This window comes from Chroicocephalus ridibundus, chromosome 1, assembly GCF_963924245.1.
Source record: "Chroicocephalus ridibundus chromosome 1, bChrRid1.1, whole genome shotgun sequence".
NCBI lineage: Eukaryota > Metazoa > Chordata > Aves > Charadriiformes > Laridae > Chroicocephalus > Chroicocephalus ridibundus.
This window is the reverse complement of record NC_086284.1, coordinates 24858596-24886082: the sequence shown is the minus strand read 5'-3', so window position 1 is coordinate 24886082 and position 27487 is coordinate 24858596. Positions and strand designations below refer to the sequence as shown.

The window sequence follows — 27487 nt, the reverse complement described above, 5'->3', positions numbered from 1 at the left end:
AAAGAAAGTAGTAATCAACAGGTTCAAAAAGACCACCTGGCCAGATAACTTTTTATCACCCACTCCAGTGTGTGCTTGTTTATTCTGGCAAATACAGACTCTCAGACACGTGTGTGTGCACTACATGCTGCTCAAAAGAGCAGTTGTGCAAAATCTTGAATTTTAGTTGATTTTTTGCATAACATGATGCAAAATACCCTAGAGAAGTCTTAATAAGCTGCCTCCTCCATCCAGAGCACATCAAGTCCGAGCTCTGGTGCTGCTGCACTATCAGTGTAAGACCTCAGCCTTTATCTTCGTAACAACTGATGAATCAGATATCAACTACATGAAAAAAAAAGAAGTCTTTCCAAAACACCTCTGTTGGTTAAAGACAATGAAGATAACCACAAAGTATAAATGCGCAGAAGACAAGGCAAAGCATAATGTCTTACAAAGTAGTTGAACTCAACTCAACTAAAAAAACCAGCAAAACCTTACCCTTTGAGAAAGCACCTCTTACTCTCATTGGGAAGTATTAACAGAGGGCTAAGCAGCACACTATTTGCTGTGTTTGCTTTTTGATACCAAACTTTAAAAGAAAAAAGGCATACAAGATGCTTCAGTAACAGATAGCTGAGCAAAATTGCTAAGGTAATACACAAATGAAAATTTAAGAAAATAGAACTGACATAATCAAAGCAAAAAATTTGTATAAAAAGAAAGATTGCTACTTAAATGGACATGTTATGAGAAATGCTTAGGATACGTAGCCAGGAGCTCCTCTAGAGTAACTTCAAATACCAATAACAGACATGAAGTCTAAATTCAGCACAGCATTAGAGACTGAAAGGTAACTCTAAAAAACATTTTTACTGTTTGTACTGTTTTTACTCTTCCACTCTCATTTTGCACCCATGTAAACATTTCAGAAGCTGCCTGGACTTCATACATTTGTCACTGCAGCATCTCAACAGTGGTTTTCAATAAAAAACACATTAGAAACATCGTGCTGTCTCCACGTGTCTGAAGATTTTTCTCCATTTTAGGAACAGCAGACCAGAGCGATTTTATTTAACTCTAGCACTGATGCATTCTAAAAGTAAGTGTTTATAATTCAAAAGGTCTGGTGTACGTTCACATACTTCTCCTCGTCCACCCAGCAGTTTTGTGGAATACAGCCGTGCTGGATAAGCAAAACATACAGGCAGAATGAGATAACCTTCAGACACTACACAGAAAAAGAAAAATACTGAGTCACAGAATCACAGAATCTTCATGGTTGGAAAGGACCCTTCAGATCATCAAGTCCAACCAAACAACCTACAATCTCTGCCACTAGAGCATGCCCTGAAGCGCCACATCTAGATGTTTCTTAAACACCTCTAGGGATGGTGACTCAACCACCTCCCTGGGCAGGCTGTTCCAGTGCCTGACCACTCTGTCAGTAAAGTAATTCCTCCTAATATCTAACCTAAACCTCCCCTGATGCAACTTCAGACCATTTCCTCTGGTCCTGTCATTAGTCACCTGGGAGAAGAGGCCAACACCCACCTCTCTCCAACCTCCCTTCAGGCAGTTGTAGAGGGCAATGAGGTCTCCCCTCAGCCTCCTCTTCTCCAAGCTAAACATGCCCAGCTCCCTCAGCCTCTCCTCGTATGACCTGGTCTCCAGACCCCTCACCAGCCTGGTAGCTCTCCTCTGGACACGCTCCAGCACTTCAATGTCCCTCTTGTACAGGGGGGCCCAGAACTGAACACAGCACTCGAGGTGAGGCCTCACCAGTGCCGAGTACAGAGGCACGGTCACTTCCCTGCTCCTGCTGGCCACGCTATTCCTGATACAAGCCAGAATGCTGCTGGCCGCCTTGGCCACCTGGGCACACTGCTGGCTCATGTTAAGCTGGCCGGCCACCAGCACCCCCAGGTCCTTTTCTGCCTGGCAGCTTTCCAGCCACTCTTCCCCAAGCCTGTAGCGTTGCTTGGGGTTGTTGTGACCGAAATGCAGGACCTGGCACTTGGCCTTATTAAACCTCATACAGGTGGCCTTGGCCCATCGATCCAGCCTGTCCAGGTCCCTCTGTAGAGCCTTCCTACCCTCAAGCAGATCAACACTCCCACCTAGTTTGGTGTCATCTGCAGTGAGTCTTCATGTTTCACCGTAGAATACAGTGTCCAAGGCAGAACTACACCATGATGTATTGTCAAAGACAATGATCTTTAAAAGAAATGCTACATGTTCAACCTATAGCTTTTTTTTTAATCATGGATCTAACAAGATATGCAGAAACTACATGTGCAAATAATATTAATTTTACATTTGCTATTCACACTTTTCTTGGGATTAAATTAACTTTTTTATAAAAATACAGTGTCATGATCTATGTCTGAACTGGTCATCTCCTTTTGCTAGCTTTTAAATGACCATACACAACCACAGTGCAGACCTCCACACTGCAGACCGCTAAAGTTAGAAAGTACATTTTCTCTCCTCAGCCTTCAGTTTTAATGGCACGGTTAAGAACGTAATAAATATGTATTACCACCATCAACCCAGTTTTGTTTTCACATCATCAAGGACTCACAGTAAGTTATTTCAGCTCTCTGAGTCTGCATGTAGTCTTTGTAGAATATCGGTTTGAACAGAACGATTCTTGTTCTCTCAAACAGCTCAAAAAGCAATCCCAGGAGCCAGAAGAAAGGAAGGCAAAAAAAGAGAAAGAATTGCCAACATGCTGAAAAACATCACAACCAAAAAACATTGCAAAATTCTGGCAATGAGGTTATAAAGCTGTCCATCACATGCTGACAAGATGTGAGCAAATTTGGCCATAATCAGCAACAGAAAACAGAAACAAGAAAAATTTAATGATTGTGCAACCATTATCACACAGGGGATTAAAACTCCTATTTTGTCCCCTTGTGCGGGTGCCAGCACACAACTGAACCTTCCACTATTACTACAAATATTTTCTATTTTAAACAAAAACTTTCAATTAAAAGATCACCTGGACAAATGACATAATAAAAATGCAGTAAACTTTACAGATCAGCAATAAATGGGACAATCACTACAGCTCATGTGGACCAAAGTAACCAAATGGAAGATGAAGCATCACTCAATTAACCAGGAGCAGCAGCTGCGTACCCATTTTCTAGGGCATAAACAAATAAGTAGGAAAAAAAAAATCAGGAAAATGAAAGCTGAAAAAAATGTAAGCTGCAAAAGCAGGAAGGGGCCAAAGTTGCCTCACGTTAACAGATCAGTTATGCATGTGAAAAGGCACCATGTGCATGAGTGTCAGTAAAGAGGGGGAAAAAAATAATCTGGTTAATTCAAGTTGGGAAATCAAAACATTTCATTTTTGGCAGTGACAACAATCCAGGATTTACTCGTCCTGGAATTATTAGTTCTGGCATGTTTTACAATAGTAGATGTAAACAGATTTTTTTATCTGTTCTGATGCAGATAGTGAAAGGGCTGTGAGACAGCTCGTGGAAGAGTAAGATCTTGGAGTACCTCTGGAAGAACTGGTAGCAAGAGACTCACTGAACTTTTTCAGGCTGTGGTGGAGGGGCCCAAGAGATTCATCTGCAGTTCAGCCTACCCTCAAACAGCAAGGGTGGAAACCTAAGGCACCTTCCAATTTTGACAGTGCCTCAACAGTGTTTTAAGATGTTACTTTGGGAAGACCAGGGTTTTCAAATGGAATCTGATTTTCAGTGAATTGTTCTGACAGACAGCAGTTAGCAGAAAAATGAGAACATTCTGTTCAAAGCTAATTAACTATGAACTTCAGAGTACTTCCCTCACAGTCCATTATCTATGGGAGGCAGAAAAGAACATGGCTACATCTAAACTAGTAAATACCCTGCTTTTTAGCTTGCGTGACACTGACTGACACCACCCAAATTGCACAAAGCTCGCTCTCTTGCTATCAGTTTTGTCGAGGGAAGGGGGGTAAATGCCCAAACCGGAGCGAGTGGGTGAGGCAGCGGTTGAGCCGTGTGTTCAGTCAGTGAGTCCATGCTCAAACTCACCCCCCGATCCTCTTGTTCAGTACTAACAAATGTGACCAAGGATGGAGGGGTGGTAGTGGCCTGGTGAAGACCACTATTCCTTGATTTTGCATTTTAATGTAAGCACTGCTTTTTGATATAAAAACAAACATGCTGAACAAAAATGCTGAATACATTCAAACAGTTACCACCCTGTTGTGATACTGGAGCGAGAAGAGAAAACGCTGTAAGTGTTTTAAGCTATTCTCAGGTGATTATTTTGTGTCTAGTTTTGTTGTTCTATTGAAAACCATTTCTAAACTTGTAAGACTGAGAGCAGATGAGAAATTTCAGGTTCGTTTGGCCAGAGCACTCACAGCTCATAAGAGAAGCTACTTCATTCAGAGCAAGTGTTTTTATGGACCGCCAAGCCGTACAGCAAAACTTGAACTACTCACTTTTTTTTTTTTTACCTGAGCTTGGTGTTAAATCAGCAGACTGGAAAGTGTTGAGAAAGAAACAATTGAGGAATCGAGGGAGGAGAAAAGCACTTACGCTGCTTGAAGATGGAGTCACTGCCCATGTTATACAGATTGTTGCATGGAAAAGGTTTTTAACCTCAGATTGCCCAGGTATGATATAAAAATCCAAAGCAACTGATTTTACTAGGCAGGACTGAGTTTTCTCAGCTATTCACCACTATTGATAATTAGCTACTTTCAGATTTTTGTAAAGCAACATAAGCTTAATTTTGAGAGCTTTAGACTCCTGATATTTCACAAGTCAAATCTGTAGGTGACAAGCAGCATGTTTGTTCTCAAAGAAGATGAAGTTAGAAAGGTAAGTACTGATGTACAGTTGCATAATTTTATGGAACATCAGCCCAGAGTGGCTGATGAGAAAGATCTGCAAATTCACTCAATTTGCTTCACTTCAGCACCCAAGGATGAGTTTTTATATCCAAACTCCATCCTACGCGAAATGTATATTCATCAGATACTTCATGTTCATTGTTTTCTGCTTATTGAATTACTTAATAATTTTTTAAAATATTATTTAAACTTTGATAGGTATCAAATATATTTCTTAAAGTATGCATTGTCATACTAAAACATAAAAGCGTCTTGGTAAATAACTACCAATGCATTTCTGAAGCTCTGTTATAAATAGCTACATGGTAAAAACCGGATTAAGTATGAGCACTTCAGTTCTTCACATCTCAACATAAACTTTTCATGCATTACATACAAATATGCAGACTGCTCAGCAGCTTCCAACTGTGCTTGAATACAAAAATCCATCAAAAATCCAATATCTCTATCCGAGAGGACTAGTTTCCTTGCTTATGTAAACACCTCTAGTATTGCACCAACTTTTAACTTTAGAGAGCAGAGACACTTCACAGTAGATGACATGCAATGGTACAACAGCCAGGTAACTTCTTGCAATGAGTACTTGATTCAGCTGGTTACACTTTTGGTTTTAATCTGAACCTTGACTATACATTCTATTTTAGGCCGGTTGCAGTACAACCCCCATTCAAAAATGCCCACGCTGTATGCCACAAGACGAATATTGCCTCAGAGCTGCTCTTGCTGAAGGATAAATTCCAAAATGTATATGGGTGAAAAAAGTACTGAACAGAAAAAAAAAAGTCTGCTTAAAAACTCTGTACCAGAGAAGGAACAGCTTCCAATGACTTGAACAAAAGCCACGCGATCCTCAGACATCCAGGCCTCTCAAACATCTCCCCTTTTCTCCACTTTATTCCTCTCATCTACAAGATCAAAAAGCTTCCTGTCTCTTTCCTCACTCCTGCCCCGCCAAATAATTCTAGCCTGAAAACATTTAACCTGAGTTGGAAACATCAAGATAAGGAGAATGTCCATTCAGAGAGACTAGATGTACTTAAATTCTTTCTTCTCCATGTATATAGATAGACAGTTCATTTTAGAGACTTGAATGTTCTTTAAAACACAGAAGAACAGGCCCAATATAGCAATTTCTGAAACAACATAAAGCAGGCACTTCCAGGATTGAGCAAGTGCATAATTTTAACTGAAGTCTTCCTTAAAAAAAAAAGTTATATGCTCTAGAGAGAAAAATCATTGTTGTAAGAGTTATACCTAAGAAAGCTACAAAGGATCCGTGCACCAGGAAGACATATTAAATTTTCCAAACTACATGTTCAAGTCTCAAGTTTTGTTTTGTTTTTTTTGTTTTTTTTTTTTTTTGTTTTAAGTCTGTAAAATGCAAGCTTAATAATATGTAAAAAATTAGGCATTTAGGATTTTTTTTAACTAAAAACCAGGCTATTAAAGTATGCAAGGCAGCAAAATGGCTAAGAGCTGCAAAACCACTGCAAACATAATTACAAACTAAACATGACTTAAAGATTGAAAATTTCTAATATACTCAACACAGAGCCTAATCCAGTGAATGACTCACAGAATCGATTTATCAATGTGAGAAGAAAAAGTCGTTTTGCAATTCTCAGACTGCAGAGTATCTGTTATTCCTAACTTTATTTATAAAATAAGGTACAATACTTATAAAATAAAGTTAGTCACAGTGTACTTGACACCAACTCAACTCTCATTTTAAACTGTAACTTATATGAGGGCTTTGATTTTTTTATGTGTGCAGGAACTTACCAAGTGGAACGCCTTACTATCTGGTTTAACTTTATGTTTTTCCATATATTTGATAAGGCTGCAGTTGGTATACCTAGGAAAGGAAAAAAATGTGACATTTCTAATATGCAAATCACCGACATTGCAAAGCTTTCTTAGTAGCCACACAACATTAATAAGAACAGTTTCGTCTCCCTTGCTTACCCACTAAGCAGGGAAAAACCACAACTACCAACACCAGAGACTGCTTAAAAATCATTCAGACACTACAGAAATGCATCTCTATCTCACATGCTTGTAAAAACACAAAAAGCACACTTTTAACCACACGCAGGCAGCAAATTATCACTTGGATTTAAACTGCCTTTTAGCAATTTCACTACTATGCAGTTTCATTCTGTACATTTCTAATGCCAATAAACATGGAGATAAATACTAAGCCCATCTTAACACTCTCCTGCAATGTATAGGTTTTCTACGAGAACATCCATGAATTCCCTTTTTTGAAGAGGAGCTCAGAAATAAGGTTTCTAAACGGTTACGATAGCGTGGCAGGTGCAAGAAATATAAGTAACAGTACAGCTCCAAATCCCTCAGCATGGAAACAAGGCAACAGCACAGGCTCTTAAGCGCAGGCATTAGACTCTGGCAATGTGACAGCAAAACTGAAAGGTGTTCTTTTCTTTAGCCTTCGTAAGCTACCCTAGACACCAAACCTGGCAATCACACCCACTATTTGCTGGAAACAGTAGAAGGTTACCAGATCCCTTTTATGCAGCTATCACAGGAAAGTCATTTCCAGTACCACAGATCTGGGAAGAGCTGGGACAAACCGTGCTTAGCAATCTCCAGAGCTGCGCGGGTCTCACTGGCATCCCCTGCCACCTTACCATTTACAGCCTGTCTCTGGCTACTCTTCTGATGTGCACCACCTCAACAGGCCAAGTTCACCATTACAAAACTACTTTATTTTTCTTTGTTCACAATCTAAGTCATAACCATTTCATAGTCCTGGTTTGGCATCTACAGAGAAAACAGCCTCAGCTACAAGAAATTTAGGGCAAGAGGGAGAAATAAAATATGGCTTTCTTACGAAAGCTCAACTCAAAGCAGACTTACGTGTTTCTCCGGAAATCTTTCATTAAAGTTGAATGTTCAGGCATCTTTTTTATGTCCTCCCAATCTTTATCTGCAAAATCAATATTTATTAATAATTTTTTTCTTCCCCCCCCCAGTAAAACAAAGGCTTTCCAAGTATCTCCATAGCCCTGATTTTTTTTTTTGTCTCCTTCGCTAACCTTGCAGTTACTTATTTCTTTGTACGCCTTGGTTCATATTCCTTCCTCACCTCTTCACAATAAATCTTCACAATACCAACACTTAATAGTTGTGTGCTGATTAACTCAAGAACTTCAAAAAAACCAGCTGCCAGCTACACTGAAGATGACTATTATGCCCAGAAGACAGGAGAAAACCATGTCAGCCACTGTGCTTGCACCCTTCGGGGCTGTTATTTAATTTATTCAGGTGCAGTTGTGATCTCGGGACAGGAGTACAGAAGACTCCTGCAAACACGGTCTCCCTCTAATGGATTTTCCATTCTGACAGCACTGTGTAAAAAGCTGTCTCAACATAAAAGAAATACTGTTAGCCAACAAAAGGTTAAGAAAAAGTAACATTTGCACACTCAAAGTATATTTCACCTCAACTTCTCTGTGTAGACAAAGCCTGAAATTGATTTAAAAATAAAACAAACAAAAAAAATCACTGCCAGCACGTAGCCTCAAATGTATTTACACACTGTAACTTCTGAAAACACTCTGTGGGCAAGTAGTTTGATTCAAATCAAATCTTTACTAAGTGTTATCACAATTGCAGAACACTGAGAGATTAAAAATATTACATGAATAAATAAATCAGACACTAATTATTGAATTATTATTTATTTAAATAAAAAAAGTCTTCTCTTTCCCCATCCCAAAGACATGTGAAACTGCTTCAAATATGGCAAGTGTCAATTAAAAAGCAAGAAGTTTGCCGCAATTAAGTGAAAAATAGTATTTCTTGTTAAAAACCAAAAGACCAAATGTACACCATTAGAGAGGATTATTTAAACTAATTGGAAAACAACTAATGAGAGTACCATATAGCTATGTAAGCTACACAACGGCAATGCAGAACCCAAATGAAGTAAGAAAAAAGTAAAATTCTAGGCTAAAAGAAGAAAAGGACAGCATTGCTTAAAGAAGCAGAATTAAAGGGGATTTTCAAGAAAATACAAGTACTTAATACACAAAGGCAACACTTCCAGGAATCTCATACAGCAGTATAGAAGCAATGAAGTACACACAGGCGAAAAAAAAGTCAAAGGGAAAAATAAGAGCAAACTTAATAACAAAATTCTAGAACCACACAAACCTAAAGACCATAAAAATCATGTGATAGGAAGAAGAAAGTCCACCAGAATAGTAAAGATTATTAATAGTGAATGGACAACAGCAGGGAACACAAGCAGTGAGGAGAAAGATGACCAAAAAAGTAAAAATAAGGCCCCTGTTATTCTGACATCTGCAATCATGTGAACACTAGAAGACAAAGCATTAACTGAAAAGATGCAAGACAGCCTGTAGAAAAACAAGATATGACCAACACTGAGGGGAAAATGCAACAAGTGATGTCCACATTGTAATACGTTTTCGTTCATGCAACCAGTTCGGAATAAAAAAATTTTCTCCATATCATGAGCTTTCTACCAAGGAGTGGGGGGGAGGGGTGGGGGGGGAAAATACCCTCCCCCACTTCCAAATGCATTTAATTTAGCATGAGTTAAACAACTGCATAATGGTCACTAAATGTATAGATTTCTGCTTGGTTTCATACAATCATCACTTTCCAAATCTATAATCAGTACTGAAGAAACACAGAAATATTCCTTCTGATTTTTAATTACCCACCATTAAACATGATCTTTTAAAACATTGGTACATGTATATGCAAAAATACCTAATGTGACCATTGGATTCTAGATTTATAACTCATGAAATAAAGATTGTGTTTGAACAGCTTTGTTGCTTTGATCAGCTGCCACCTTCACATGCAAAGAAAGCAATGGAGATACCTTTCTTTGAACAGCAGTGATAACAAAAATATACAGTATGTACCTGCAGGAAATCCCATTACATTGAATATTCTGTCCAGCTGGTCGTGGTGATAAGGATTACTAGTTTTGATATCTTCTTGTCGACAATGGAATATTGGCTCTGATGTTAGCAGCTCTGCAAATATACACCCTATGGCCCAAATATCTTTAAAAAAGGAGAACAGAAATAAAATTAAAAAATCAAATGAAGCTTTCCAAAAGCATCTTGGTGAGGCAGAATGTTAGCTTATCAGAGATAAGGTCCCTGCATTGAAAATTTCAAGTTTCTATTGTCAAAGTGCAACACTCCCATAACTTTTCCTTTTAGCTACGTGATAGAGGTACACAATTCAGTAACTACACAGGAGCTGAGAGAGTATCATACAAGTTTTGTGGTGTTTTTAAAGCGTAGTTACCATTTATTGCTGTAAAAGATTAATATGATTAAGAAAAAAAAAAATCAAAGGAAACTATTCAGGTAAATGTCCACACACAAAATACAAATGAAGAAAAGCCAACCAACATCTGTCCCCACCAAGAAACGTGCCTTGTCTGATCAGCCACTGGGTTTAATAAGTATTACATGACCCAAAAAATACAATTTGAAAAGCTGTGATATCGGAATAAGCCAAATGCTATCTATAAAACCTCGCGGAAAGAAAGTTGCAAGCGAATCACTCCATGCCCACATACCTCAGCCCTTTTTTGATAACATTCATTGGAGAAAAAAAAAAAACAAACAACCAAAACACAACCAAACCAAAACCCTTTCTGTTTTACCTGTTGTGTCCCAATCTGCAAAATCAGATACCCTGAATTTTCCCAGTTGTTTTCCTGTTTTTTTCTAGTATATAAAATGCAATTTTTAACCTCCGTAAAGTAACGCTACACTGAGCCTTGGATGAACGAGAAAAGGTCATGAACAAGGACAAAAGAAAATGATGCAGAGAGCATAACCCCATTACTCAGTGTTTGTATACAGTCAGTTTTTATCTATGCTGGAAAAAAAATTACATACTAAAGGCTATGACCATCCATTCAGTTTCACATGCTGCAAGCAGAAGAAAATGCCAGTAAAGTGAAGGAACATGTAAATACGATAAAAAAAAGTTTAAAGGAACATATAAAGAAATGTGTTTATTCTATAAAAGAAATATAGTATTAACAGAAAAGTAAATGAAAAGACATTTAAGTCATAAACGTTAGAATTTCTGATAAAAACACTGACACAATCTTAAAAAAAAATAATGGCGGAGGACTGCAGAAAGAATTTCAGGTTACAGAAACAAGAACATATATGCCGACATCCAGCCTCCACCTTTGGGCAAAGTCAGTGGGGCGCTGCAGGGGAAGTTATTTCCCCAGAAATGGTTGCCAGGCTTGAACATAAAACTTTCAAACCAGCCAGCAAGAGAACAAATTCCCAGTCCTCTTCCCTCCAGTCTCCCTCATTTCCATGGCAAAGTTGTTCACATCCCCTAAAGGCGACCCTCCCACAGCCGCTCCTGCCCTCTGCCATCCCTCACCCCGAACTGGGAAGAGCAGAGATGGCAGAGCAAAGTCAACCGCACTATGGCAAAGCTGTTAAAATTCAGGCCGGTCAGTATGAATTAAGTGATGAGGAGGATGCAGCATTAAGCTGATGTAACTAATGCCGTCCTCACAGTGTCTGCGTTCTGTGAGGCTTTGGGTTTTTCTGGGTATGTCTGATGCAGCATCACAGCTCAGCCTGTTGCATGACTCTGATCACATAGAATCATAGAATCATTTAGGTTGGAAAAGACCCTTGGGATCATCAAGTCCAATCATCAAGCCCACTCTAGAAAGTTCTCCCCTACACCATATCCCCTAACACCACATCTAAACGAGTCTTAAACACATCCAGGGATGGTGACTCCACCACCTCCCTGGGCACCTATTCCGGGGTCTGACCACTCTTTCTGTGAAGAATTTTTTCCTAATGTCCAGCCTAAACCTACCCTGCTGCAGCTTGAACCCATTCCCTCTTGTTCTATCGCTAATTACCTGTGAGAAGAGACCAGCACCAACCTCTCTACAATGGCCTTTCAAGTAGTTGTAGAGAGTGATGAGGTCTCCCCCCAGCCTCCTCTTCCTCAAACTAAACAGTCCCAGCTCCTTCAATCGCTCCTCATAAGTTTTATTCTCCAGGCCCTTCACCAGCTTCGTTGCCCTCCTCTGCACTCGCTCCAGCACCTCGATATCTCTCTCATATTGAGGTGCCCAGAACTGGACACAATACTCAAGGTGTGGCCTCACCAGTGCTGAGTACAGGGGGACAATCACCTCCCTCCTTCTGCTGGTCACACTATTTCTAATACAAGCCAGGATGCCACTGGCCCTCTTGGCCACCTCGGCACGCTGCTGGCTCATGTTCAGCCGCTTGTCAATGAGAACCCCCAGGTCCTTTTCTGCCAGGCAGCTCTCCAGCCACACTTCCCCAAGCCTGTAGCGATGCATGGGGTTGTTGTGGCCCAAGTGCAGGACCCGGCACTTGGCCTTGTTGAAGCACATTCCATTAGCATTGGCCCATCGGTCCAATCTACCCAAGTCTCTCTGTAGAGCCTCCCTATCCTCATGTAGATCAACACTCCCGCCTAGCTTTGTGTCATCTGCAAACTTGCTGATGATACACTCTATGTCCTTATCAAGGTCATCAATAAAGATGTTAAACAGAAATGGTCCCAACACCGAGCCCTGAGGGACACCACTTGTGACCGGCCGCCAGCTGGATTTAACTCCATTGACCACCACTCTTTGGGACTGCCCATCCAGCCATCTCACTACTTCAAGCAATTCCTATTTGCACTTGTGCTTTGAAAAAGACTGAGACTAAAATGTGGCTTATTTTTACAGTGTAGTTCCAGTGTAGCCAATATATTCTCCATTCTGTACATTCCTTAGATCGTGTATGTATTACACTAGGTAAAAACCTCTACAATAAAATCAATGCACTGTGCCTCATCATCATATGGATTCTATTAATAGTTCAAAGATACATCCATATTTTGTACAACCTCACTTACAAAAATCTTGTGTGAAAGCCATATAAAATTACATTGCATTGCAGGGCATCTGCAGCCAAAACCCAGAAATATTTCATTCCTACATCTAGCCAGAGACCATAGTAAACTAAACAGTTTGTCAAAGTTTAGTATTTCCTTAAAAATCAGTAACGTACCTTTAACTCAGCTACTCTCCTTTGTACTATTTATCAATGCTTCAATATTTGGGTACGCTTTGCATAAAGAACAAAATAGTAACCTTTCATCCAATTTACTTACCAATAGCTTTGGTATAATGCCTTGCTCCAAGAAGCAGCTCTGGAGCTCGATACCAGAACGTTACAACTACCGGATCCAAGTCTGCTAAAGGCTTCAGAGGTGAATTAAATAATCGGGCAAAGCCCATGTCAGCTGCAAAATTCAAAGAGAGAAGCTTAAAAATTTGAGGAAAACAACCAACTTTAATATTTTTTGTTTTGTTTTAAACAAACTGATTGAGTTTACTTGTTAGTGCTACCATCACTTGGCTAAATAAAAGACAAACGCAGACTGTAGCGGATAGGAATTCTGTGAGCATGTTTTCTTAAAACTTTTATAGAAGTTACTGGATGTCACCACCTATAAAGTATATCATTATAAATCATTACTAACATGAGCCGTTAAGAACAAGGAATTAACCATTGTTCTGAAAAAGCGCATCAACTCACTTCTCTCAGGACACTGGTAAATCCTGACTTATTTCACCTGATATTCTCCGGTAAGATATTCCGTTATTACAGGATGGTCTTTCAAGAAGCAGCATTTTAAATGTGAGCAAAACGCAAGTTCTGCAGAGGTTAGAATGATTTATAATACATACATGCACATCACAAAAGCTCCCTCCTCACGAAGTTAGCTGTAGCAAGATTTCCTTCACGCAAAACCAGCAACTAAGCCCACAGCACCTGCCTCCCTGCTAATCTTCTGTCAAGATGTATCTCCGGTATCAGGACACCAGTACTAAATACCATTTAGGCTATGATTTTAAAATTCTGTTTGGGGCCCTTATATCATTAAAACCTGCTTTTTAGAATTGGTGGTATACGACTGCCCGGACAGCTGTCTGAATTACCAAATGTAAGTGATACAGGAAAAAATGGGCAGAGACTAAAATATGCACCTTCTCCCACCAAATCGCGTTCCCGACCCACCAATCCCTAAATCCCAAGGAAGGAGGACTCTGTGGTGCAGGGATATACACGTGCTGAGAAAGACTCGAATGAGATGAGATGAGTAGCCATTCTGAGGGACCTACACGCTATAGCCCACTGGTTGAGGGAAAACTGCAGTGTAAATATGGGTCCCTAATTTGACTACACAATCCTTAATTTTTTTCATATGCATTCCTATTTATGATTGGTTTTATGCATTTAAAAAGAGAAACGTTTTACAGTTATCTACATGAAAATATTCATTACTTAAGATACGATCAAGTCACTAGTAACTATGAAAAATAAGGAAAATTGTTGTCAGAAAGTGATTTTATGACTCAAAATGACACAAAAAGCCTATAAAAATTATTTTAAGTTAAATACCAGTTATGTATTTTTTAGAAAAATTAGTTACACTGGAAAAGTGGAAGCCCTTGGTATGGGTATAACTTCTGCATTCTTTTCCTGCTGTGCTAATATCTTAAGAAAATAAGAAAAAAAGACATCTACATTTATTAATCTACATTGATAACACACTTAGAAATCCAGGGTCCCCCTCCCTCTTCCCTCGCTGGGAACGGATGGCTCAGAGGACTGGTGGTCCGATACAGAATCTTTCACCTGTCCATTAACAGTCTGACTAAATTTAGTTGTGCTTTAAATCTATTCCCAAATTAATTCAATGCTATCAATTAAGAAATAAATGGGTGGTCTACGTGCAATTACTAGCAAGTAGTTGTGTACAGCAAATATCACCACCACAGTTCAACGTGAATGTGCCCAGAGGATGACCTACATTCTCAGTTTTGGAAGCAACCGCTCCGTGAAGAATAAGAGTAATAGGAACCAATTTTCCCTTCCGCTGTCCATGCTGTACCTATTTTGTACAGAGACGACCTCAAGCTCTACTGTCAACCTTAAACCTCGGAAGGGCATTAAAAGCTTTCAGGGTAGGATCTGCAGAAGTGTTCAGTCCTGGCCCGTCCCCTCCTTGGATTTCGAAGGACGAGGGAAGGACTAGAGCAGCACTGAACACTACAAGAAAATCCTACCCCGAATCATTATACTAGTGATTAACAATATAGTTCAGCTGAACAAAACAGTAAGAGTACAGAGCAACAATGCAGAAGAATAATCTCGTAAAGGAAACAGAGGGAAGTGAAAAAGATGAGCTACGGGGCTGCATTACCACAGCAAATATAAGTAGGCTGTGCATTAGCAATCTGCTATCAAAGCACTGCCGTGCTAACACACAGCGTGGCATAGCTTATTACTGTTAGGCTACGGTTAATTTTTATTTATTTATTTACTTTAATTTAAAACAACTGTAGATCTACAAACTACCCTCTCACTGTGAGCAGTAACTCCCACCAGAAAATGTTACAATAGCGGGGGAAGTGTTGGGTCCCTCCTACCCTGGTACACCCCAGTTTGAGCATTTAGCAGTTGTTCTCACTAAGCATTTTGACTGGATTACTGTGTTTTCTGGACTTTAAGATCCCTTGCATTTATCTCCAAGGGACCTGTCTACCCTTTCAAGAACATTTTGTAGGCTAAATAACACCTTTGATTCCGTTATAAAATTTAAGGTTTGTAGTAATGAGTAGTTCCCTATTTAGATTTTATAAGCAGCAGCAAGATAATGTCATGGCATTACAGGGGTAAATGGAGGAAATTCTAAAATCCCATTTCTTTCTCCTCCTTTCCCCTAGCTAGCTCTCATCTTAATCCCCATATCAAAATCCCCCACCCCACACAAACCCCCACTTAAACAAAACATAATGACATTTTCCACTTTTCATTGATGAGGCTACAGCATTTCATCATCACAACTGGTGCACGGGGCTAATATCAAGAAGCCAGTCACTCAGAAAACAGCATTTAGGCAATGTGCCCAGGCACGTACTAGTATTACAATGACTACTTTAAGTGGTACAACCGCACCTTCAGAACATTCTAACTTAAATGCTACACTGGGACTTATCAAAGATGTAAACATACCAATTTTTACTCTTCCTCGCTCAGGACCTTCACCCATAACTAAAATATTAGCAGGTTTCTGTGGAAAAAAAAATAAATATACAATACATATACCACGATAAACCTAAACATTAGTCTCTGAAAAGTTAGTTAAGCTTTGTTTTGCCAGTTTCAAACCAAATTTGTTTTGATAAAAATGACAAGTTTCTCTGTCACGGTAAAGCTGTGCAAGGCCCCAGACACAGGTTTTCCCTGACTGCATCTTCCTCATGTTTCTTTTCGGCACTTCTGTGCTCCAGCACCACGTCCCCTGACTGACACCCTGGTGCCTGCCCTCAACCCACAGGAGCTGGCAGTCGCCGAGCCGCCAAGATTTCTACCAAAATTGCCCTAGATCCTTTCGGCAAGAGGCAGTTCCATTGCTGCCCACCACCCTGCACCCCCAGCACAGGGACAGGATGCAAGCTCTACAAGGTGTTTTGCCCAGGGTCACTAGGCACATTTGCAGACACGTTTTACATTAAAAAAAAAAAAATCTGAGTGAAATGCAGATTAAACATTACCATATCACTTTATATCGGAGAGAAAAATCATCTAAGTTTTTCCTATTTACAAGTGTATATCAATTCAGACAGCTGCAAAACTGGAAAGCATTGCCTTTACATTATTTTTCTCTCTGGCTTCCCTTTCTTTTACTAGGGAGTTGAGTTAAAGAATTGAGCTAGAGTTCAGCTGATTAGAAACAGTGCTAAGACACTATATAAATCAAACCTGCAGCACTTATTTTGAGGGGGAGGGGGAAAGTCTGGAAATTCACAACTGAAGCTGAAAATTTATGCTAGACTTGTTTTGAAATGGAGTGATTTAGGTACCCACTCATACTGTAAATCCTGGACAAAACAGGGGCTCCTATTCAGTTGTGAACTGCAAGAATTATAATAAGGCTGAGTTACAGCTCTTGCTCTGATTTCCCAGTTTAAATTGATCTGAAGAGTACCCCAGCAAGACAGTTTAGGCTACCGAAACAGTAATAAAATAAATGCTAATATCTTAGTGTGATTTACCAAACACACATTCTGGGAAATTCTCAAGTCTTCCCGAATCTATCAGGCTCTGGTGTAAACACATTCAAAGAGACAAAAGACCACAATTTCATACTGATCTAGTAGTAATTCATACTGTGTAAAACAAGGTGCAAGAAAATTAATAATCCAGCAAAAAACTGCCTTGAGAAACTTATTTACTACTGCTCATGAAAGGCTCCAACATGGATCTCCGAAACCGTACAATCCACGCACAAAATATGTGAAAGGAATTTGAGGCGTTGCATCTCTTCTCTGAGAGCAGGTTAAAGACGTAAGAAAATGTCATAGCTTGACTGTGATCAAAGAGGTAATACATATCCCATTATCTTTCCAACAGCAATAACAACAGATCCAACTTGTGCTGCATTACCTCAGTGATGTGCAGAAGAACCTGTGTCCCACACCACCACCACCCCTTTTTGTTTTCTTTAATAAAGGCAAACACTCCAGGTAAGTATTGCTTCAACATTTAAAAAAAAAAATGCAGTTATGTGGGCACACAGCTCACGAAGCATTCAATTTTGATTGTTTCTAGAAAAGTCCTAAAATAAACAAGCAGCATAAATATTTGAATTCAGAGTTAATGTTGAAGTTTAAAGCAATTCAAACTGGTAGGTAAGAAAACACTCATATCTTTTACAAAAACTGCTTCAATATATCTGGGATGTTAATAAGCTACATGCCTAATTATTTATTTTTTTTTAGTAGAGTTAACGATACATTACACAGGCACTAAAACTTTTCAGGTAAATAATACTTTGGCCTAAAATATAATTTCTCCCCCTGCATTTTCACAGGTTGATAATACTCTACAAAAACGCTTGTAACATCCTCATGTTATTTTTACCTTAAAATATTTTGCTATTTGGATTTTGATAGGGCCATCGAGCCATATACACACAAAGACTCCATTATGCCAGATGATTAACCAACACAGCACTGGGTAACAATTCCTGCCCCAAAGATCTTCTACCTACATTCAAGGTAGGTACAGATGAGAAGAGAAAGCACGAAGAGATGAGACAGTACTGGTTAGCAAAATAAGTAGCTACAGCTTGATTCACACTCAGATTATTTTTTACTCTCAGAATTTACAGAAAATATTTTAAAATACAGACAATTCAGAAATCCATGTAAGAATCTTCTAAAGCCACAAAATAAAATTAAAAAAAAACCTCAGTCGATCTGGAATAACCATTTACAGCAGTTCACCTCTTTCTAGACTCAAAGGCCCTTCACTGAAACAGCTCTGCTTGAAACAGAAGATTCTTAATATGGACAAAAATATTGATACAGTTACATCACTGTATAGAGATATAATATCACAGTTAAAGATTAAAAAATTAAATTTTAAATCAGAGGTGTTATTCTGAAGGTTCCCATTCCTAAAATCATTGCATTAGTAGCTTGGAACAACATTGTTAGTTGAAAGAATTTTCCAAACAAGACCATTAATCAGTATTTAAATTCAATAGGGGAATATCTACCAGAAAGCTGTATAGGGACAGTACTGAAGTTACTAAAACACAAGCATTTTGGGGACTCCCTGAGAAACATTCAAGCCCACAAACAACAGTCCAAAGGCAGGTCCGAGATTCTTGTTAGATATCTGACTCAAGTCCACCATCTGGAAAAAAAACCTACTCCCCACATTTGTCTCTTTGGGCAGCTCATTACATATTAGACATTTATTTGCAAAGACAAATAAGCAGTCATTAGAAACAGAAGGGAGAAATCTGGACACAATTCAGTTTGTTACATTTGAGTTAAATTTTCATTATCCAGAGAAAATTAAAGTTTAAAGTGGTTATTCAAATCACTTGGGCTGAGCGAGCGAAGAAAAACCTTTCAGCAATTTTTATACTGTGTTCTGAAAACACATTACTTAAAAACAGCTATCAATTTTTTTGTAACTACAAATGATCAACCTTTTTAAGTCACTCATTTTTGTTCTAATAGAAGCATATGTACTTTTGCTTTCAAGTAAAATAATTTGCTCATGCGAGACAAATGCAAATGAGAAAGCTGTTATGGTCCTAAACTGAATGTGAAGAGCCATGCAGTGATGTACAGCTGAGTACTTGAGACCAACAAAATAACTTTCTGACAACCCCACAGAACAAAATTTAAGAAAAATCACCCTTCCCCACCCCCCACCAACAGCCCACCTCAGCAGCAGGGGAATAATCCATTCTCACGGACGGATGGCCTCAGCAGCCATGGCACAGCACCGAATCTTATCTTGTCCTAGATCTGGCTTTGTAGGACTCCTTGTGTGATTTCTGGATAAATCCTAATCTTGTGCATTTAATCACTATTACTACTGAAGAGAGAACAAAGATCCTCACTGAAATGTTTTTAGGTACTTCTAATTTAATCGTTATTTGCAAAGTGCAAACAGAAATCCTAAGAAGGAGGCTCATTTCAAACAAAGGCACTAAAAACCCAGAGGCTATACAAACGGCTTTATAGATCTACGAAGAACTTCAGGCAGTCACCTTCTTCCATCCATCTGACCTGACACACGATAACCACTCTTTGTTCACTTGGATCCTAAAGTCTCCGGTGATGAAGGCCGCACAATTCCCAGGCAATCTATGCTCTTCCACTCTTCTTTATTGCAGGGTTTTTCTGCTGCTTCTAACACAACAAATGAGGTTACTCTCATTGCCTCTTACACATCAACAGAAAGATCAGACACCCACTCCTTCACCACAAAGACTTCTTACACTTCTGAAGATCTACATCTCTCTCCAGTCCTATCACCTACGTTAAAAGAACACTCTTCTGCTCAGTGTTTCCTAGCGGGTTATTTCGTCTGCACGTACGATTGTTCTTCTTGCTTTCCTCTAGCTGTACTGCCTTGGGCCACCTATTTGTTTGAACTGGAGCGCTCCAAATTACGCACACACTGCTCCTGCCAAGGTTTCTCTTGGGATCAGCAGAGGGATCATTTTACACGCCTTGCACAGCATCTTCCACTTTATACAACCCCAGTATGGTATCTGGGTTTGCCTCACTGTGTAAGGCTATTGATTCACGTGAAGAAAATGCATGGCTTGTAACCTTAACATTTTTTCTGCAGGATTGCTGCTTTTTTCCTTTTTTAAATCATTGTCCCATTTGAACAAACACTGCAGTCACATACTGCTTCCTAACATACACCGAAGATGTTTTGTGTTCGTTCAGAGGGGAAACTCAAACTTTAGAACTTATTTGGTTTTCTATTTTGAAGATAAAAAATGCAAACAACATGAAAATTATACCAATCTACATCTTGATGAGATGTGATCGTATCAAAAAAAAAAAGACAACAGCATTCCTATTGCTCACAGCAAATTATTCATAGGAGCGGGAGATGATTACTTATTCTATGTCCGCATAATAGATGTCTAGAAATTGAAGGACATTTTCTCATACTCCGGGAAAGGCATTCTGCTGTTGGGTCCTCCTTCCACCAAGTTTTACTCATCAAAGCAATGAGAAAAAAAAAAAAAAAAGGCATTTTTGGACAACTTAGCCACCGTGATCTTTCATACAAATTACTTTTAGCATCAAACCAGGTCTGTATGAACTATTACTACACATATTTTTTGCTACTAGGCTGTTTCTGAACTTGTTAGTTTTCAAAGGTTGATTTTAAACATACCTATCAATAAGTAACAAAAGATCCTTTGAATTATGTACAGTATTATAATGTAAATGCTACCTTTTCCTCCCCACTTATTAAATGTTTGCAGTCATCCCATGCATATTTATGAACCGGCTCACCGTCTTTATACCTCCATTTTAATAGAATCAGAGAACATTTTGGGTTGAAAGGGACCTTAAAGATCATCTAGTTCCAACCCCCTGCCCTGGGCAGGGACACCTCCCACTAGACCAGGCTGCTCAAAGCCCCATCCAGCCTGGCCTTGAACACTTCCAGGGATGGGGCATCCACAGCTTCTCTGGGCAACCTGTTCCAGTGCCTCACCACCCTCACAGGAAAGAATTTCTTCCTGATATCTAATCTAAATCTCCCCTCTTTCAGTTTGAAACTGTTACCCCTCGTCCTATCACTACCCTCCCTGATAAAGCGTCCCTCCCCATCCTTCCTGCAGGCCCCCTTTAGGTACTGGAAGGCTGCTATAAGGTCTCCTCGGAGCCTTCTCTTCTCTGGGCTGAACAACCCCAGCTCTCTCAGCCTCTCCTCACAGGAGAGGTGCTCCAGCCCTCGGATGATCTTCATGGCCCTCCTCTGGACCTACTCTAACAGGTCCGTGTCCTTCTTGTGCTGAGGGCTCCAAAGCTGGATACAGTACTCCAGGTGGGGTCTCACGAGAGCAGAGCAGAGGGGCAGAATGACCTCCCTCGACCTGCTGGCCACACTTCTTTTGATGCAGCCCCAGATGCGGTTGCTTTCTGGGCTATGATTGCGCACTGCTGGCTCATGTTGAGTACCTCTCCTCAGGGCTGCTGTCGATCCATTCTCCACCCATCCTACGTTTGTGCTTGGGATTGCCCCAACCCACATGCAGTACCTTGCACTAACGCACCTTTCAAAGAAGGTTTTAGTGTCATCCTAACCAATTTCCATTTGGATAATCCCATACTGAAGAGTTGGGCTGCTAAAACATTATCCAGTAGAGAGTTCACAGTGATGGGGTGAGTCACATCTGTGACTTTTGTTAACCACTAATTTGTGCATCGTTAATGGCTGTGCCACCAATTTTCAGAACTGGCTGTCCTATCCATTTCTACCTGTGATGAGACAAGAATTGAAAAAAGTGTAACATTGGTTTTCATTAAAACCAATTGATTTAAAGGAAAAAAAAAAGGCAGTTTAAGAGAACAATACTAAGCAAAGTGCTTTTATCCCTAAATTATTTTGCTTTTGCAATCATGGCCTCAACAATGATTCTATTAAGATTTAGAATGAATGACTTTTTTAGACTTCAAAGTATTATATTATACAATACAGGAACAGATTCAAATGCACAACCCTGCAATCATACAAAAAAATACATCTTCTCCAGCTGTTTGCACGCAAGTGCCCAAAAAGCATGAAATACAAATAAGTTAAAAGTGTCTTGCTGTGAAGTTTGTCGTACAGTGGCATGAGAAAAAAAAATCAAAAAGGTTTTGAAAGACAACTGCAAAGGCAAATTGTAGCCTGCTTGGAAGAGCACTTTTGTGACACAGCATTAGAAATCTTAATGTACTGACGTGGTTTAATCACTCCCCAGTTAGGTTCTCTGAGAAGAAAAACTGTGCTACTAGCCTTCAGCTAGCCTTGCAAAATTCACACCCCCATCTCAGGGTCTGTGACCCATAAAACATTTATGCTTCTTAAAGTACATCTGTCTTAACAACCTTGTTGATCTTCAAGTAATAACATAAACCAAAACACATCCTTATTATCAAGGTGAGATGCTCCCCTGTTGCATTCTTAGGGATTGGAACTGATTTTTTAAAACATTTTATGGTTAAAGAAAATAATTCCATTCTCTTTCCACTTTGAACAAAACTGACAACTTCAATGCTAAATAGTACTTTAGCACAATGGAAGTGTCAATACAACCAGATTCAAATAATAGTATCAGCACTTTTTCTAAAGTTAATTTATTTCCTTGAATTCAAAGATGTGCAAGTCGCAATTAAGATAATTTCAGTTGCATTTATTAACTGATTTGAGGCTTTAAAAGAAATTATTATCAAAAGACCACCACAAACACAAACAATAGCTCCCCAGAATTCAACATGTATTAAATCTGAACATTAAAGTCTTTTTTTTAATTAAAAAACACATGAATTGTGAAAAGCACTGGAAAATTAAGAAAAACTATTTTAATTTAATACTTCCTGTTAATTATCTTCTTACAAAGAACATCTCAAAGCTGTTTTAAAAAGATAAATCAAGCATCTAAATAAAATTCTCATTAAAATCAGGAACCGTTAAAATTACCAGTAACAACCAAACAAAAATAAAAACGTAGATTACCAAAGCACACATGCTCAAAAATTTTAAAAGTACAGAAAGTATTTGGATAGGATAGAAGACAGAGGGATGCTGTATCTATGCCAGGGAGGCCTTCTGCTAGTTACCATCACCATATTTTATCTCTGTTTCAGCCTGATGAAAGTTGTTGGCCTCACTATTACATTTTTATGCTCTGAACAGGCTCCAAGAATTTCTTCCCGTTGCTGTCACTCAATTACTGCCAACTTGAGGCAATGTAACTTATTAAAGCCTGTACACATAGCCTAATAGACAGGCTTTTCTATCACTTTCGTTGGAACTGAATTAAAAGGGGAAAAAAAACCCCACTAATTACACTTTTCAGGCCAACTCTCCCACTTGCTAAAAACATACATCAGGACAAGTAGCAGTGCGTGACTTTCTGTACTAAGTCTCCAAGGAAGGAAAGGTGGTTATCATAGGCAAAAACACTATTATATTAGGAAAATCTAACATGTCAAATATCATTAACACATCATTCAAAGGTGTAATAACAGACTTAATACATTAAAACAAATAGTCATGGAGAAGTATATTTCCTGTGGGTTTTGCTACACAAGCGATTACTCCATCCATAGGTCAGGATGCCTCTGGATGCTGTGGGCACATCAGAGCAGGATGAAATGCAAGGGAAGAGAGAGCTTGCACTAAAACTGTTTTTTAGGTACTATATGTTATTCTGGATATAATTCTGTCTCCTTTTTCAATTTAGAGTTCTGCCCCACAAGTGAGGATTTTGAATGGGTAATAAAAACACTGAGTACCGTTTTTGCTCACTCATTTCACTGGAGCAGCTTCCACAGGTAACTTTGTACTTTCACACAAAGGAAGAAAACCGCCTTATTTACTCTTTGGTTTGCATGCAGTTGTGGTAGCCCATGCCATTTTCCTTAACAGCCCTATTTTATTTTTGTTTTTCATTTAAATAGTACACTCATCACCCCCAGATCACCCCACCAGTATTGACTAATACATAACTTCTCCTGTTCTGGATGAATCATAGAATCATAGGGTTGGAAGGGACCTCTGGAGATCATCTAGTCCAACCCCCCTGCCAGAGCAGGATCACCCAGAGCAGGTTGCACAGGAACGCGTCCAGGCGGGTTTTGAATGTCTCCAGAGATGGAGACTCCACCACTTCTCTGGGCAGCCTGTGCCAGTGCTCTGGCACCCTCAGGGTAAAGAAGTTCCTCCTCATGTTTAAGTGGAACTTCCTATGCTCAAGTTTGTGCCCATTACCTCTTGTCCTGTCCCTGGGCACCACTGAAAAGAGCCTGGCCCCATCCTCCTGACACCCACCCTTTAAGTATTTATAAGTGTTGATAAGATCCCCCCTCAGCCGTCTTTGTTCCAGACTGAAGAGACCCAAGTCCCTCAGCCTTTCTTCATCAGAGAGGTGTTCCAGTCCCCTAATCATCTTGGTAGCCCTTTGCTGCACCCTCTCCAGCAGTCCCCTGTCCTTCTTGAACCGGGGAGCCCAGAACTGGACACAGTACTCCAGGTGCGGCCTCACCAAGGCAGAGTAGAGGGGGAGGATGACCTCCCTCCACCTGCTGGCCACACTCTTCTTGATGCACCCCAGGATGCCCTTGGCCTTCTTGGCCACCAGGGCACATTGCTGGCTCATGGTCATCCTGTTGTCCACCAGGACTCCCAGGTCTCTTTCAGCTGAGCTGCTCTCCAGCAGGTCAGCCCCCAACCTGTACTGGTGCCGGGGGTTATTCCTCCCCAGGTGCAGCACCCTACACTTGCCCTTATTGAATTTCACAAGGTTCCTCTTTGCCCAACTCTCTAGGAAAAAATGAAAAAGGTAAATCCGGCACAATTTGTTACCATGCACTTTCCAGTGGTTGTTAAAGCACCTTTGTTCACAGAACACACACAATATTTCAAACAATGCCCCACAGATTATTTTTTGTGCCACTCGTGTTCAAAGCAAGTCAGGTGAAGTTGGGAGTTCATACAGAGCAAGCTTTTATATGGAATAAGCGTGCCCTGTTTATGAGGCGAATTTTTCACAAACTACTTCAAAACTGCTCAGATTTAATCAAAGGAATATTTTATAGAATCATAGAATGGTTTGGGTTGGAAGGGACCTTAAAGATCATCTAGTTCCAACCCCCTGCCCTGGGCAGGGACACCTCCCACTAGACCAGGCTGCTCAAAGCCCCATCCAGCCTGGCCTTGAACACTTCCAGGGATGGGGCATCCACAGCTTCCCTGGGCAACCTGTTCCAGTGCCTCACCACCCTCACAGGAAAGAATTTCTTCCTTATATCCAATCTAAATCTCCCCTCTTTCAGTTTGAAACTGTTACCCCATGTCCTATCACTACACTCCCTAATAGAGTCCCTTCCCAGCTTTCCTGTAGGCCCCCTTTCTTATCATCTTTTCAATTTTTCCTCTGTATTATGAGTATAGATCATTCATATAGATCATTGCATTTTCTTTCAACAGCAGGATGCATACAAAACAATTATTATGGTTATTTCCTGGATTTTGAACAATGTATATTCCTATCTTCCACAGCATTTTACACGGTGATAACTTTGCCATAACCTTAACAAGGTATTCAGTACTAAAAAAACAACAAAACTGAAATTGCAAACTGCACTTAAGTGTTTCTAAAAATCACACTCCAAGGTTTTTACTAAATCTTACTGCAGGGTTTTTATTGACTAAGCTTACTTCAAAGGTACGTTTGTGATCAAAGAGCTTCTGGTCCTCCATACCCCTCTCACGTCAGAACCAAAAGTTATAATCTGGCCATCTTGGAAAGCCAGCACGTTAAAAACCAGGCTAGTAACAAAAGAACAAGTTCAAAGCTACAGAGAAGAAACAAATCTAGCATAGCCTGTCCATCAGTTAATGTATTTGCATCCTCAAAACTTCACCTGATTCTGGCAAGACCTTTGTTATTAAAAATATAAAAACAGATTCAAACTAATTAAAAAAATCCTTATATATATATATACACACACAGAGATATAAAAATTAACTATACATCAGGTATTTATATATGAATGATATTCCTCAATATAGCACTTATATTAGACCCATGTGATTCTCATTACGTCATTACACTTCAGTTATCGATCTACTTAAATGCCTTGGAATTTAAAAAAGTCAAAATATTCCTAAGCTTGAAAAAAGCAATCGCAAAAGTGTTTTAACAAATCCAAATTTGACAAAACGGCACCTTAAGGAATGAGCCCTCTTTATATAAAGGATGCTGGTCCTGCACGTGGGCATCTTGCTTTCTGAGAAATGCACAAGTTGAAGACAAAATGACAGAGTAACTACACTTGCTAGTCAGGTATCTCCTTTGCAGCATTCAAAAATCCTCAGCTACAGAAACTAGAAGAAAGCACAATATTTTCTAATATTTCAATTAAAAATAGTTGTGAAATATAGAAAACTTCCAAATCTTCATTTTTGTTAAGAAAATAGCAGTTATTTGATCATCTTTCCGTACATCCAAATACTGACGTCCTCCTGCTGCTGCTCCTCCTCCCCTCCTCTCCCATTTTTTGTACTGTATGACACAACAAGGTTAGCACAGGCTTTAATGCACATTCCTTTTGCAAACAACTTCATTTCTCTTCTGAAGCCTTTGCGAGGGCAGTGTAAATGGATTGTGAGATTGATGCTGTAACAACTACTAAATGAATTTATGACTGACTGAAAATGCCAAGTTCCACACATATGAAGTGATGGGATCTCTCAGCTGTCAGAAAATTTTGGGTATCTGACTAAAGACTTTCAGAACACCACATTTTTAAACACTTTCTTGTGAAAGTTCCTTAATAAAGAACTATTAATAGAAAGCTCAAGCCTTTTCAACAGTTAAACAATGAAGGTTACTTCCACAAGGAGGTCCTACAACTTCACAAGTCACATACTTGACTGAACCTTTTGAAATCTTTTAATAACCCAGTTTTCCTTGTATAGTCAGAAATAACAAAGCACCATATACACAGACATGAAAAAGTGGTACCGCTTCTGTAAGCAATATGCAGATCAAAAATATCCCCTCCAAAACATTTTTCCATATTAAAAAAAACACAAAAAAAACACAAAAAAAACCAAACCAAAAATACACACCCCACACCTTTTCTTCATTTTACACATTCTTATTAAAACATTCATCACAAAAATCCTTGACGCTTTCTGGTTAAATATGATAGTACTTGGGAAACATCTATTAATTTTTCAAAACACTTTGTATATTACCTGTGCAATACAAAACAAATACAAAAAAAAATTCAATTATTGGACTTCCTGCTTTGCTACATATTCCCCCTGCCCCCAAGAAAATACATCTGCTATAGGATTCTCCATAGTTTCATTCAGAGATCCTGCAGAAGAGACAAATTATAGGTAATTTTAAATGGGCAGTGCCTTTTTAAGCACTCTTCCCAGTTAACAGGAGCTGTTACTAAATTTGGCTGATTTAATC

At 39.4% G+C, this 27487-nt stretch overlaps 1 protein-coding gene across 4 annotated transcripts in view; it reads right to left on the bottom strand.

Annotated features, from left to right (window-relative positions):
• The window catches only part of CDK8 (cyclin dependent kinase 8), a 91029-nt gene that overhangs the window by 9107 nt on the left and 54435 nt on the right, over positions 1–27487 (bottom strand). For 3 of the 4 annotated variants that reach the window (XM_063331574.1, XM_063331583.1, XM_063331587.1), the window contains 5 exons: positions 15964–16021; positions 13052–13183; positions 9772–9915; positions 7730–7799; positions 6632–6704 (listed from right to left, as the gene is read on the bottom strand). In XM_063331574.1, coding sequence (XP_063187644.1) covers positions 6632–6704; positions 7730–7799; positions 9772–9915; positions 13052–13183; positions 15964–16021 — 477 coding nt within the window. The remainder of the gene's footprint in view (positions 1–6631; positions 6705–7729; positions 7800–9771; positions 9916–13051; positions 13184–15963; positions 16022–27487) is intronic. The other variant, XM_063331594.1, reaches the window with a different exon arrangement.